The sequence below is a fragment of the Stomoxys calcitrans genome, chromosome 1 (assembly GCF_963082655.1).
Source record: "Stomoxys calcitrans chromosome 1, idStoCalc2.1, whole genome shotgun sequence".
NCBI lineage: Eukaryota > Metazoa > Arthropoda > Insecta > Diptera > Muscidae > Stomoxys > Stomoxys calcitrans.
The window spans coordinates 173072299-173087032 of NC_081552.1; the positions used below are offsets into that span (position 1 = coordinate 173072299).

Here is a 14734-nt window from a genome sequence, read left to right on the forward strand (position 1 = left end):
GTAACCCCGAATATCAATATCAATCAAATATTTTGTCAAAATAGCAGCCAAGCATAACATATAAACTATCGGTCAAATGAAAGATGAATGACCATTTATTATATTGGAAGCATTTGAATAGTTGCCAATAATTACACCAAAAAAAAAGAAATACATTATACATACAACATCCCAGAGCAAACGTTGAAACGTCCACAAAAATGGAAGCGCGTAGTTACTTATTTTATATATACAAAATTTATTCATTTAGGACATGAAAACCAAATAGAAAAAGGGCGTTGATTCCATAGATGTTCACAAACTGAACCCTGAAATTAACCAGCTTAAATCCAACAAACAAAAATATATTGAAAAGATAAACATCATATCGGGACGCCTGACCGGCATTATCATAAGTTTTTCTCCACTGACGCAAGTTTCATCGCAATAAGTTCATATTTTTAATTTGAGGTCACAGAGAAATTCCAAGGAATTGCAAAGTAACAAAGGAAGAAGAATGAGTAACAACTATTAGCGAGATGACCCCAGGATGGCTATTCAGATGCCATGAAACTCTCTCTAACCATGATGTTAGCAGTAAATTTTGCTGCTATTACAGCAGTAATTGTGTTGTTATAGCTAAATGGTTTTCAATTTGAAAACAGCAGTCTGACTGCTGAAAATGCCTGCTGGATAATCTATGATGGGTTTTGTTGGAAGGAGAGTAAATTAAAATACAATGTAATGAAAGAGACTATTTGAATTTTTTGAAAGAAAAGAAAGATCGCAGGAAGAAAGAAAACATGAAATACTCAAAACATATGTCCGGTTGTAACTGTCAAATATTAATAATAGCATAACATCCCACAGATAACGCGTGGTCTACGATACAAAACATCATTCAGTCGTTGTTGTTGTGTTTCAATGAAAAATAGCAATGGTTAGATTAGGTTAGGTTTAAGTGGCAGTCTGCCATCAGACTCACTTATTCGTCCCTTATAATACCACATGAACAGAACCATCCAGTTCGCTTTAAAAAGTCTATAACTTGTGAATGTTCACACTCGCTAAATCAGACAAGTTCTCAAAGAAATGAGTACTTAACGTGGAACTGCTTCTGACTGTCAGTGCGAGACACACAAACAGCAGATGTTCTACAGTCTTCTCCTCCTCTATGTCCTCACAGCTTCTGCAGAAGTCGTTACTTGCAACCTTCAGTCTGTCAGCATGTTTTCCGATCAAACCTGTGACCTGTCATGTCAGACACAATGACTGCGACGTCTGTTCTAGCGGTAGACCTCTTTAAGTCTAGATTAGGCCACATAATTTTGGAATGTTCACCACCCCCTCTTTGGGGCCATTTATCATTCGTTGACCTTGGGGCCTAATTCTGAATACGAATCTTACATATCGCTAAAGGCATACCCACTGATTCCAGTTCCCCTGGCATGTTTCGCAAGTACGTCTGCTCTACAATATACTAAAACACTTTTCTTCGGGAACTAAAACTACCCTTGGGGAAAAGGTGCTACAATTACCCTTTCCTTGGCGAAAGAGTACTAAAAATACCATTTCCTTGTGGAAAGGGTACTACAGTACCCTTTTCTTAGGAAGGGGTACTAAAACTACCCTTTTTCTTTTGGAATGGGTACTAAAACTACACTTTCCTTGGGGAAAGGGCACTAAAACTTCCCTTTTCTTGGGAAAAGGCACTAAAGCGACTCATTCCTTGGGAAAAGGGTACTAAAACGACCCTTTCCTTGGGGAAAGGATACTAGATTTACCCTGTCCTTGGGGAAAGGGTACTAGATTCGCCCTCTCCTTGGGGAAAGGATACTAAAACTACCCTTTCCTTGAGAAAACTACCCTTACTTAAACTACCCTTTTGTTGGGAAAAGGGTACTAAAAGTATTCTTTCCTTGGGGAAAGGGTACTAAAACTACCCTTTCCTTGGAGGCAAGGTAGTAAAACTACCTTTTACTTTGGAAAAGGGTACTACAACTACGCTTTCCCTGGGATATCTCTATCGCCCGTCACCCAGATCTGCTACAGTCGAGGGCTGTTTTTGAATTCAAAACTATTTTCCCCAGAGATTTAATGGCTGCCTGGCCGTCTAACAAGATATTTATGCCAATCGTCATTATGACATTGTATGTCTTAGCCTTTCCATCATTTCATTAATTGCAAGTATCACCGCTTGATACACACTACAGTGGTTGTGTAACCCTCTGGATATGATCAGTTCTAGTTCTTCAGAGTACAGCCCAAAGCCCACCTGGTCGACTCCGTATAGTTTGAAACCATCGTGATTGGTCTATGTATTCATTTGGCAAAGACAACATCATTGGCATTCTTAAAGTTCCTTTAGCCTTGTAATACCCTACACCACTACTATGGTAAAGGGTATTAAAACTTAGTGCATTCATTGATAAGTATACCAATCGACTCCCAATCACTTTCTGATTCGATTTAGCTATGTCCGTCTGTCCATGTTAATTTGTGTTCAAAGTACAGGTCGCTGTTTTCATCCGATCGTCTTAAAATTTGATATAGGCATGTTTTTCGGCCTAGAGACGAAGCCTATTAAATTGGAAAAAATCGGTTCAGATTTGGATATAGCTCCCATATATATGTTCGTGCGATCCACTCCATCATAGGATGGGGGTATACTAATTTCATCATTCTCTTTGAGACACCTCGAAATATGTGTCTAAGACCCCATAAAGTTTATATAGTCCGGATCATCATGACATTTCAAGTCGATCTAGCCATGTCCGTCTGTCTGGCCGTCCGTATGTCCGTCCGTCCGTCTGTCCGTCCGTCCGTCTGTCCGTCCGTCTGTCCGTCCGTCTCTCTGTTGAAAGCACGCTTACTTTCGAAGGAGTAAAACTAGGTACTTAAAATTTGGCATAAATAATTTTTATTAGTGTAGGTGGCTTGGAATTGTTAATGGGCCAAATCGGTCCATGTTTTGATATAGTTGCCATATAAACCGATCTTGGGCCTCTATAGGGCGCAATTCTCGTCGTGACCTTGACCTTCAACACACGTGTCCGATATGGTCTGAATCGATCTATAGCTTGATGCAGCTCCTATATAAACCGATCTCCCGATTGTGCTTCTTGAGCACTTACAAGGCGCAATTCTTATCTGAATGGACTGAAATATTACATATTGACATCTACAATGTTCAGCATTCAATTCATTTATGGTCCGAATCGGACTATAACTTGTTATAGCTCCAATAGCATTACACTTTTTATTCATTATTCTTTGTTTGCCTAAAAAGTGATACCGCGCAAAGAACTCGACAAATACTATCCTGGTAAGATTCGGCCCAGCCGAACTTAGCACGCTCTTACTTGTTTTATGACTCTCGACAGTACTAGTGGATTTCAAAGAAGTCGGCCCAGACTAAGATATAGCTGTCATATATGTATACCGCCCGATTTTCACTCCAAGAGCCACTGTAAACGCATTTATTGACCAATCATTCAAATTTTTGCAAAACGCTTTCCTCGACGACTTCCAAAATTACTGAGAAGTTTGCGTAATTTGGATTTTGGATAAGTTGGAATGTTGTCATTTGTCAACTGTAGTTGTTAGTTGTAGTTGAACACATTTGCTAGAAATTTGATACGGATTGTTTAATAACCCATCTGAAAATATCCGCTGGTGTCCATCAAAATTGGATCTGAATTGGATATAGCTCCCACAATTTACTTCCTTATTGGGTTTTCTATGAAATTCGGTATGTGAAGTACAGGTATGATCGCCAACTCCCACAACAAATATAACCCAAATTTTGCATATTTTAGGGGCGTATGTCAGCAAGAGATCTATTATTTATGAGTGAGTATGTTCATTATGAAATGTCGAACCAAACTGAGCATAAATTAAGTAACAGCTGTCAAAATGACCAAAATCCGAAAAAGTGAGAACAGATTGAAAACGGAACAGATTGACAACCGGGACGGTAAAGCCACGAATAGGCTTCGAGTGTAAGAAGGAAATTAATGCCTTCTCTGAGAATGGCACGATCCGCATCCATTGGCAGTGAAGGCCAGAAGACTTCCGCCAACAAATTTGGTAAACCCGAAGCCTTTCGGGTCGACTCAGTCCGAGGTAAGAGCGTGGGATACGAGCATGTAACAAAATCGCATGGGGAGATACGGATTGTGAGAAGACGAGGCTATTACTAAAAGAAAGTAAGCAGGAGGTCAGTAAAGCTTTCAGTATCATAACAGGACACATAGGACTACGAGCTCACTTATGCAAAATCGGTGCGGGACGTTGGAGCATTTCCTATGCCAATGCCCGGCTTTCGCGGCTAACAAGCACTTGCACTTAGGTGGGGGCACAAAACCAGACATAAACCTACTAAGGGCGTGGGATAGAAAACAATTAGGGACTCTGTAAGCAGCACGGAATTGTTGACTTAAATTTTCTTTTTCGAGGTTCCTTTTTACCTACTATTTAAAGCACACAACAAGCCGACTACTGCCTTAGTTGTATGCCCATAGCGGCATGGGGCGGATTAATATCCACACCTTCTTTTCAACCAAACCTAACCCGTTCAGAAGCCATTGCGTTATGAACCTATAAGCACACCTATTGATCAGAAAAAGTTCAGTATTATACGAATATTTTTAAAATCTCTACCGAAAGATTTCAAATAGATGTCCTTAAGTTTAGTTTTCAGGTCTCTAACATTCTGATAAAGCATAGACAAAGATTGACTCAGTTTTTTGAAACAGAAGAAACAACCGTAGGTCATACAGCGTTAGTTCTCGGTCTCCAGGTTATAGACCGATTTGGACTTTACTTAGTACAGTTGTTGAAAACCGCAACAGAACACTACATGCGTAATTTCAGCCAAATTGGACAAAAAGTGCGACTTGTAGGGGCTCAAGAAGTCAAACCGGGAGATCGGTTTATATGGGAGCTATATCCTAACCGATTTTTAATCTCCTACGACCTACATCAAATTTATGTATCTGTTGAAAAATTCCAAGCGGCTAGTTCTACGCATTCAAATGCCATCGTGATTTGGACAGATGGACGGACGGACTAGCAAGATCGACTCAAAATGTCGAGACGTTCCAGAATACTTATTCTTTATGGAGTCGCAAATCAACATTTCGAGGTGTTACAAACAGAATGACTAGATTAGTATACCTCCATCCTATGGCGGTGGGTATAAAAAAGAATTTTTCAAAAGATAAATATGGGACAGTAAACTATGAAGTAAAATAGCAATCAATCAGCGATACAAATTTGAAATGCATAGTCAAATCCGTTAGTGAATAGGAAATTAAAACAAGTAAGAATGTGCTAAGTCCGCCGGGCCGAATCTTGCATAGCCTCGACCATGGATTGCATGTGTCGAGTTCTTTGCGCGGCATGATATTGGAGATATATCAAGTTATAGTCCGATTCGGACCATAAGTGTCTTTAATGTTAAAGACCATAGTAGAAGTCATTGGGTAATATCAGTCCATTGGGATAAGAATTGGGCCTTATAGGGGCTCAAGATGCATAAACGGGAGATCGATTTATATGGGAGCTGTATCAGGTAAAAGATCGATTGAGACCATATTGGATACGTATTTTGAAGGTGCTGGGTAGAGATGGGCGATGGGTAAATACCGAAAAGGTATTTACCCGGTAAATTGGGTAAATTCCTGGGTATTTACCCATTTATACCCAAAAACTGAGTATTTATAATTTTGTAGATATCTCGGGTATAAACACTTTTTCCAAACAGTTTTTGATGATTTCGAATTCTATAAACCTGATCTTCTGAACTCATAAAATCGCATTTTAGTTATATATAGCCGCTCTATAGACCGATCTCCAGACTTAAAGTCTTGAGGCAATAAATTGAAAATTTTTCATCCGATTTCGATGAAATTTGGCACAGTGAGTTCTGGTAGACCCCTACCCTATGGTTCAGATCGCACTATATTTGGATATAGCTGTCATATAGACCGATCTCCCGATGTAGTGTAATGAGCATATAAAAGAAGCATTTTTCATCCGATTTTAATGAAATTTGGCACAACGAGTTCTGCTACCCCTCTTAACCATTTTTTTTTTAATGTCGCCAAGTTCGGACCATATTTGGATATAGCTGCCATATAGACCGATCTCCGATATAGAGCATTGAGCCCATAAAAGGAGCATTTTTAATCCGATTTGAATTAAATTTGAAACAGTGCGTTTTGGTACCCCTCTAAACCTTTTTGTTGAATATCGTCTACATCGGACCATACTTGAATATAGCTGCCATATAGACCGATCTCACGATATGGAGTATCCGATTCTCCGATTTTGATGAAATTTGCAAAAGTGGTTTTTGGTACCATTCTTAACGTTTTAGTTGAATATCAAAACTCACTACTTTATCGAAATCGGATGAAAAATGACCAACTTATTGCCTCAAGACTTTAAGTCTGGAGAACGGTCTATAAAGCGGCTATATATAACTAAAATACGATTTTATGGGATCAGGTTTACATACAAAGAATACGAAATCATTAAAAACTGTTTGGAAAATATTTTTATGTCCAAGATATCGATAAAATTATTAATACCCAAATAAATACTCAAAGAATGTATTTATTGGGTATTTACCCAAGAATTGCGCCCTCTAGTTGCTCAGGAAATCAAGATCCAAGATCGGTTTATATGGCCGAGTTATGGACCGATTTAAACAATACTTAACAAAGTTGTTGGAAGTCATAACAAACAACTTCGTGCAAAATGTCAGCCAAATCGTATGATAATTGCGCCCCCTATTGGCTCAAGAAGCCAAGATACAAGATCGGTATATATGACAGCTTTATCAAAACATAGACCGATTTAAACCATACTTAGTTGTTGAAAGTCATAGCAAAGCAAAATTTCAGCCAAATCGGATAAGAATTGCGTCCTTTAGATGCTCAAAAAGTCAAGACCCAAGATCTGTTTGTATGGCATCGATATCAAAACATGGACCGATTTGGCCCATTTAAAATCCCAACCGACCTACACTAATGAGAAGAATTTGTGCAAAATTTCAAGCGTCCAGCTTTACTCCTTCGAAAGTTAGCGTGCTTTCGACAGAGGGACGGACAGACGGACGGGCATGGCTAGATCGACTTAAAATGTCATGACGATCAAGAATATATATACTTTATGGGGTCTTAGACGCATATTTCGAGGTGTTACAAACGGAATGACCATCTTATGGTGGAGAGTATAATTCAAGAACATAGCATCTTTATTTTAAAGTTTTAGTTGTTTGGCTCGTTTTCGTTGTTAAAATCCAACGAATTAGGAAACATCTTAAATATAGGGCCAACTTTTTCAGTGAGGTTTTTACCAGGGCTGTGGATACGAGCAATTTTGACTTTACTCCGACTCCAGGCAAGTTGCTCGACTCCGACTCAGACTCGACTCCGGGGACTTAAAAATGCTCTATTTTATACCCACCACTAAGGAATGGGGCTGATACCCAACCTAGGGAATATGGGCATCAAATGAATGGCAAATTAGCGAGTAGATTACGAATATATAAGAACAAAATCTAAAGGGAAGGACATACGGAATCTTGAGGATTTCGGACCCCCTTTAACCTTAGACAGTATGGGTACCAAATTAAAGGTATTAAGGAGTAGATTATGAAAAAGCAATTTTCAATTTTAATCAACATTTAGATTGAAGAGGAGGATGATAATGAGTATATAGACATGACATCGTGGGTGTCAAAAGAGCCCACATTAAATTTACTTCTAAAGGCATTCAAATCTAATTGCCACATCCACGCGACAATCCCTGGGTAGCGCCAACGACGACAGTAGGGGGTACAAAATTTCCATCAAATTTTTTCTAACGACAACATTTCAATCAAATTTTTCTAAAAACAAAATATAGAAGAAATGTTTTTGAAAACAATGAGATTATTTCTAATGACAAAATTTCAAAGAAATTTTTTCAAAAGATAAAATTGTGAATGAATCTTTTCTTAAGACAATATTTCATTGAAACTTTTTTGGAGCTCAAATTTAAATGGCAAAATTTAAAGACAAACTTTTAATGAATTTTTTCTAAAGACAAAATTTCAATGAATTTTTTCTTAAGACGAAATTTTAATGATTTTTTTTATTTATTGAAACTTTTTTTCTAATTTGACCGGAGTCAGAGTCGAGGTAATTTTTTCGACTCCGACTCCAGGGAAAATTGCTCGCCTCCGGCTCCAAGTCTCCGCAGCCCTGGTTTATACAACAAACTACTACAACTGTACTTCCGTCGACCATTCGAATATTCTAAAGAAACGCCTGCATATCCAAATGTCACTAATCTTGTTTACCGTATTCTTTTCAGACCGCTGCCAAAACCACAAATGTGGATACTCAACTATATCCGATTTTCTCAACACCATCAGAGGATGCCAAACAATTGCACAATATCACCAGTGAAAAATTGAAAGTTGTCTTGCAGGATATCGATCAGGCACAAAATGAAATACAAGAAAGAGTTCACACCACTCTCAACATACAAACGAAGGATCCCGAAGCAATGCAAAAGATAGAACAGGTCATAGCCAATTTGCGCACTCTAAAATCAAAACTCGATGGCATTCGATACGATTATAAGACATTGGTGGAGAGTAGCTTGCAATTTTTGGAAAGCGTGCTTAAAATTCACCAAGAAATCACAGACTACTTTACAAAACAAAAGCAGCATCAGCAGAATTCAAATGATGCCATTGAGCGTTGCATTGCCGAACATGAGAAGTTCCGTGATGTGAGTATGGAACGTTTCCGCTCACTCATCACCCAATCCGAGATTCTGATCGATCGGGTGAGGGCTTTAGAACCCGCGGGAGCCAAGGAGGTGGATACCGATCGTATTTTGAAGCTGATGGAAAATCTGCGTTTATACTTTGAGTCCTGCAATGGCGAAAGAATGTCCTCGTTGGAGCGTCTGGAGAAATTGGACAAGTTCAAAAATGATTTGGTGGATATCAATCGCAGTTTAGATAGCGTTTCGAGGCAATTGCAAGAAATCAATGGACAAAATGTGGATAGTTTGGCTGCCGCAAAGACAACATCATTGGCATTTGAGTATTTTGAACGAACCATTGAGGTGAGTATGTAGAAAAGATTGACGACTTGATTTATTCGCTTTCATAAGCACAATGGAACTTGTATAGCCAAAGTACAATTATGCACAACAGTGTTTTTGAGAGGAATACCCATATCATCACCTAAAAAGGCTTAAATTTGTATAATCACTCAACTAATTACTTTTCCTACTCTCTATCTTTGCTGCAGAGTTTTATGCCGAAAGTTTTAAAACCCACACGTCATGAATTGCGTTGGGGCTGTTATCTTCACACAATGGAGGTACAAATACTCGTCGAAACTATGATGTGATGTTTTTTACCCTTGTTTACCAAACTTTTAGACTTCCCCTCGTTATACAAAATGGCTAATTGATTTAATTTGTGTGAAAAAAGTGATTTTGACGTTTGGTTGATGTGTGCCGTCATATTTGTTTTTCCCAATTTTCATGTCACTTCCCCGTTCATTTTTCGGAAATTTTTTCCATTTCCTTTGTGTCATTTTGCTTGACCTAAAAAAGCTTTACGCATGTTTCGATGCCCGTCTGTGTCATTTTGTATTGTCTTTGTTTCATGTTTTTGTTTTTTTAAATTTCTGCTCAGAATTCCCTGAACATATCGAATTCACGCATTTAGAGTACAAAATAATGGTCGTCAATTAAGTCATCTTCTTATGAGTCTAGTTTCCAAAGCAACAAAATTTATATTTTATTTTGATCTCATATTGCCATTTGACAGCATTCGCTACTTACAAAATCCTTAATTGTTTTCCATGCCACTCCCGTAAGTTGGTTCATATCTAGTATAGTGTCCCCACCTAAGTGCCGGTATCTGTTAGAAGTGAAAACTGGGTAATGACAAAGGAAATGCAAACAAAATGGATAAAAAATTCCATGCTTTTGCATCCAAATCAGGTTATGGACTGATATATATATACATGATTTGGATGTTGAGGGCCATAGCAAAAGTCGTTGTGCAAAAATTCTGCCAAATCGGATAATAATTGCGCCCTATAGGAGCTCAAGAAGTAATATCAAGATGTCGTTTTTATCAGATTTTAAACGGAACTGAAATTTTGTACAACGAATGAGATAAGAATTGCGCCCTCTATAGGTTCAAGAAGACTAATCGGAGCATAATTTTATATGGGAGCTACTAGCTGACCCGGGCCCGCTCCGCTGCACCTTCTTTTACTTTATATGGGACAAAAGTTTCCTTGGAATACTTATTTTCGACAATTAAAGTTCTTTTAGTGAAATGCCATGTTACGAAAATAGCATATCGCTTGACTAACAGTTTAACAAGTGCGTTTATCTGAATCCCATATGATCTTTATTGATCTACGAATTTAAGTTTGGTTGTAAGGTGTACTCCATTCTTAAAATACTTCATTTCAGCCCGAAAATCTCATGATGTTTGATTTAGTGGTGTTTTCGGGGGAGAGGTTGTCCCTCAGATACTTGGCCCTGAAAAAATGTCAGCATCGTACTCTTCTCTCAAATACCATTTATTTAAACCCTACATTGCCATTGGCTTAAGAGGAGTTTACAGGAGTTTACACATGGCCCCAAAATAGGTTATCAAATTCGTTTTCTAATCTCAAATACTTTTCATTTGAGCCACATATTGGCATGGTCGAAATTTTTTTCCCTTTGGGGGTGTTTTGGGAAAGGGCTGATGTCCTAAATACATGGTCCTACATTTGGATATCAAATTCGTATTCTACTCCCAAATACCTTTATTTGAGCCCCATATTACGATGGTCACTAAAAAATTGCTGATTGTGGGCTATTTTGGGAAGGGGTAGACCCCCAGAAAATTGGTCCCGAAAGTGGGTATCAATTTTTGCTCTACCCCCCAATACCTTTCATTTAAGCCCCACATTGTCATGGTCGGTAAATATGCCCGATTTAGGGGTGTTTTGGGGAGTGGGGTGATCCCCCAAACACTAAGCCCGGAAATAATATCAGGAACGTGCTCTATTCTCATCTATATATCATTTATTTGAACCCCACATTGCCATTGCCCTCAAAATTGGATATAAAATTCGTTTTCTAATATGTTCGGTTTGGGGTATTGGCCCTAAAAACTATGAGTATTTAGTTCCACTCTCATTTAGACCCAAATTGTCTTGGTGAGCAAATACGTCTTATTTGGGGGTTGTAATGGTGGTGGGACGTCCGCTAGACAGTTGGCCCCCAATGTTGGTGTAATTTGAGCCCCATTGTTCTATAGTCGGCAAACATGACCGGCTTGGGGGTGTTTTGGGGGATGGGCGGCCACTCAGTGAGTTGGCCTTGAAAATATACATCGGATTCGTGTTCCACTTTAAAAACCCTCTTATTTGAGCCTCATATTGCAATAGTCAGAAAATACTTACTATTTGGGTGGTGTGTGGTGGCCCCACAGACACTTCTCCCGAATATTGATATCAGATTCGTGCTTTACTCCCAAAGACCTTTCTTTTGAGCCCCATATTGCTATGGTCGTAAATTTGTACCCTTTGGGGGATGTTTTTGGGAAGTGGCGGCCCCCCAAACACTTGGTCCCATATTTGGATATCAGATTCGTATTCTGCATTCAAATACCTTTTAGTTAAGCCCCATATTCCCATGGCCAGTATATAAGTCCTATTTGGGCGGTGTTTTGGGAAAGGGGTGGACCCCCGGAACCGTGGTCCCACATTTGGATATCAGATTCGTATTCTAATCGCAAATACCTTTCATTTGAGTCCCATATTGCCATGGTCGGTAAATATGTTCAATTTAAGGGTGTTTTTGGGGTTGGGGTGGTCCCCCTAGCACTTGGTCCGACAATTGGATATCAGATACGTTTGCTCATCCTAAATACCTTTCATTTGAATCCCATATTGTCGTGATTGGTCTAAATATATATTTGGTAGGTTTTACGGTGGGGCAGCCCCCCTAGGTACCCCATCCGAAATTTGAATACCAAATTTTTATTTTTTATGGTACTATATGAGAGCACACAAAATTTCGCACAAAAAATCGCACCACCCATATCCGAGATCTGGCGTTTCCGAAAATTAGGGTAAGGGGAGGGTCCGCCCCCACTTCAAATATCAAAAAATGTTGTACCCTATTTTCACCACGGGGTCATTATGCACCATCTGAGAAAATTTCAAGAAAATCGGTTCAGCCGTTGCTGAGTCTATAAGGAACACACAAACATACAAACAAACACAAATTGATTTTTATATATAAGAATAAAAGGCCCATACTTAGCATAGTTGTTGGAAGTCAAAACAAAAGACTTCATGACTTCAAAAACCAAAACCGAACCGATCTCCTAATTTGACACTGAAAAGCACTGGAGGGCGCAATTTTGCCTGAAATTTTACAGGTGATATTTTTCTATGACTTCCAACAGCCATGATAAGTACGGTCCATATCGGTGAATAACTTGATGTAGCTTATATATATATATATATATATATATATATATATATATATATATATATATATATATATATATATATATATATATATATATATATATATATATATATATATGTATATATTGAAAAAGTCATTCAAAGAACTCGACAAATGGGATCCATGGTGGAGGGTATTTAAGATTCGGCCCGGCCGAACTTAACACGCTTTTACTTGTTTCAAACTACACTCGTACGGATATGGCTAATCTCGCACTTCTTAGTATAGTATTGTTCCATATGTTCCAAACGAAATAACATAATGCATTACAGAGGTTGATAGATATATATCTCAAGGCGAGCATTCCAACAGGGATAGTCTTGGACTTGTGGATGACTAGGCGAGTTTTGGGGTATACCAGAGTGAAGAACTATACCAGAGTATCTCGAAAAGGTTACCGGATTACTGTAGGTAGTGTGTAGCAAGCAAAGATCCTTGCAATTAAATTTGTGGTAGAGATTTTATGTCCTAAAAATAGCTAGTATATCTTCCCAAACAACCAGAGCGCCATAAGAGCTCTGGAGAAAGTATTTCTGAATTCAAAAACCACCCGTCACAGTCGCAGATCTCTTAGTAGTAAAGCAGACGAGCTGACAAGACTACATAGCAACTGACTTACCCATTTCCGAGCGATATGTAAGCTTATTTTACGAAAGAAGAGTCTAAGGGTAGCGTCAAGGGTAGATGGCTTCAAATTGGGGGCTATGAACGCCTAATGATTGTGACTCAATCTAACGCTTTGCTGTCGTTGGCTAAAATATTAATCATATTATGTACCTATGATATCCCAATGGTCTGAAACATAGATGGGCAACAACACTCAACCGCACAAAAAACGAATAGAAGCATACGCAAAGGGTAAGCAGTTCGAGTTCCTTCGTTCGGTCGACACTTTGTTGTTATTTTACAATTGTGTTAGTATGCCCATCACTGGTCTAAAATGCCTCAATTCGCATAAACATTCCATTAAGGAACAGGGAACAATTCTCTCATTTCAATGAGTGCAGTCCGATTACAATTAAAGCTCATTGATAAGGGACCTACTCGTTTATGAGTCTGAACGGCGTGCCGTATAGCTACAAGACTTGGTAAAAAAGATATAACATGGCAGGATACCTCAAAAATGCAGCCAGCATTAGGAAGGGGAAACCCATTACTGAAAATTTTTTGCCTGATGTTCATGCCGGGATTTGAACCAGGCGTTCGGCGTCATAGGCGGATATGTTAACCTCTGCCTCGAAAAATCTACCTAACTTAACCATTAAACATTTTTATTATTGTGGCTTATTTCTTAGCAACGCCTAAAAGTATACTTTAAAATATACAACTCTCTACTATTGAACCATCTATTAAATTTTCAATTCATAATTGAACATCAAAAAATACATATCGACAAGAGCTGTGGCCACAGAATCTGTGACACCTACAACTTTCTCTACACCATGAAAAAGGCGCCAATTTTCTAACAGACGAGATTATGTTTTGCTGTTCTTGAAATAAATGAAGTAAACAAAATGTCATTTGCCCGAATGCAACCGAAATGAAAAATTTAATAAACATAGTCTTTAACGCTAACATAAAATCGAGAAGTAAACAATTCTGGCATCGAAAGTAAATTATTTTCCGCGTTTCCAAAACAAAATGGATTTAAACAGCATTGAGGTGGTCATTGCAGGCTTTCATAAATCATTACGCGGCAATGACAGGGCTAGAGGCCACGGGCAAAATGTATTCAAAAATTTCCCTGACCAAGTCTGCTCTTCTACAGAAACAAAAGTTCTTAGGAAGCAACTTGCAAATTGGCAGTGTTTATTTTTGGGTGATAAAGGCCAGAGCCCATACATTTGGACAAAACTAAATTGCGTCATTATATTTTGGAATCGAATTTCAGAATATTTGAACGGCAAGCAACCTCGGAAAACGCAAGTGGATTACAGCATTTCTACATTCTTGTAAAACAAGCGCACTAAGTGCTGCACAAATGAATCACGCATTCATAACCGCACACAGATTATCCTACTAACGACGACTAGCGTCTAGAATGCATAGTGACAGACAGCAGCAGCTGTCATCCATATGTAATTAGAGAACACCCGAGATGTAGTCGGCACATCATTGTACACAATCATTGTCTTCACATCATGGCCAAGAATGTACAAATGGAAGCGCTGCAAAGGGGTTGTAAGACAAA

General features: G+C 38.6%; 1 protein-coding gene across 4 annotated transcripts in view; it reads left to right on the plus strand.

The window, feature by feature from the left end:
- The window catches only part of LOC106081529 (uncharacterized), a 500989-nt gene that overhangs the window by 363588 nt on the left and 122667 nt on the right, over positions 1-14734 (plus strand). For 2 of the 4 annotated variants that reach the window (XM_059370920.1, XM_059370925.1), the window contains exons 14-15: positions 8347-9111; positions 9300-9371. In XM_059370920.1, the coding sequence (XP_059226903.1) occupies positions 8347-9111; positions 9300-9371 (837 nt within the window). The remainder of the gene's footprint in view (positions 1-8346; positions 9112-9299; positions 9372-14734) is intronic. The other 2 variants (XM_059370921.1, XM_059370924.1) reach the window with 1 other exon arrangement.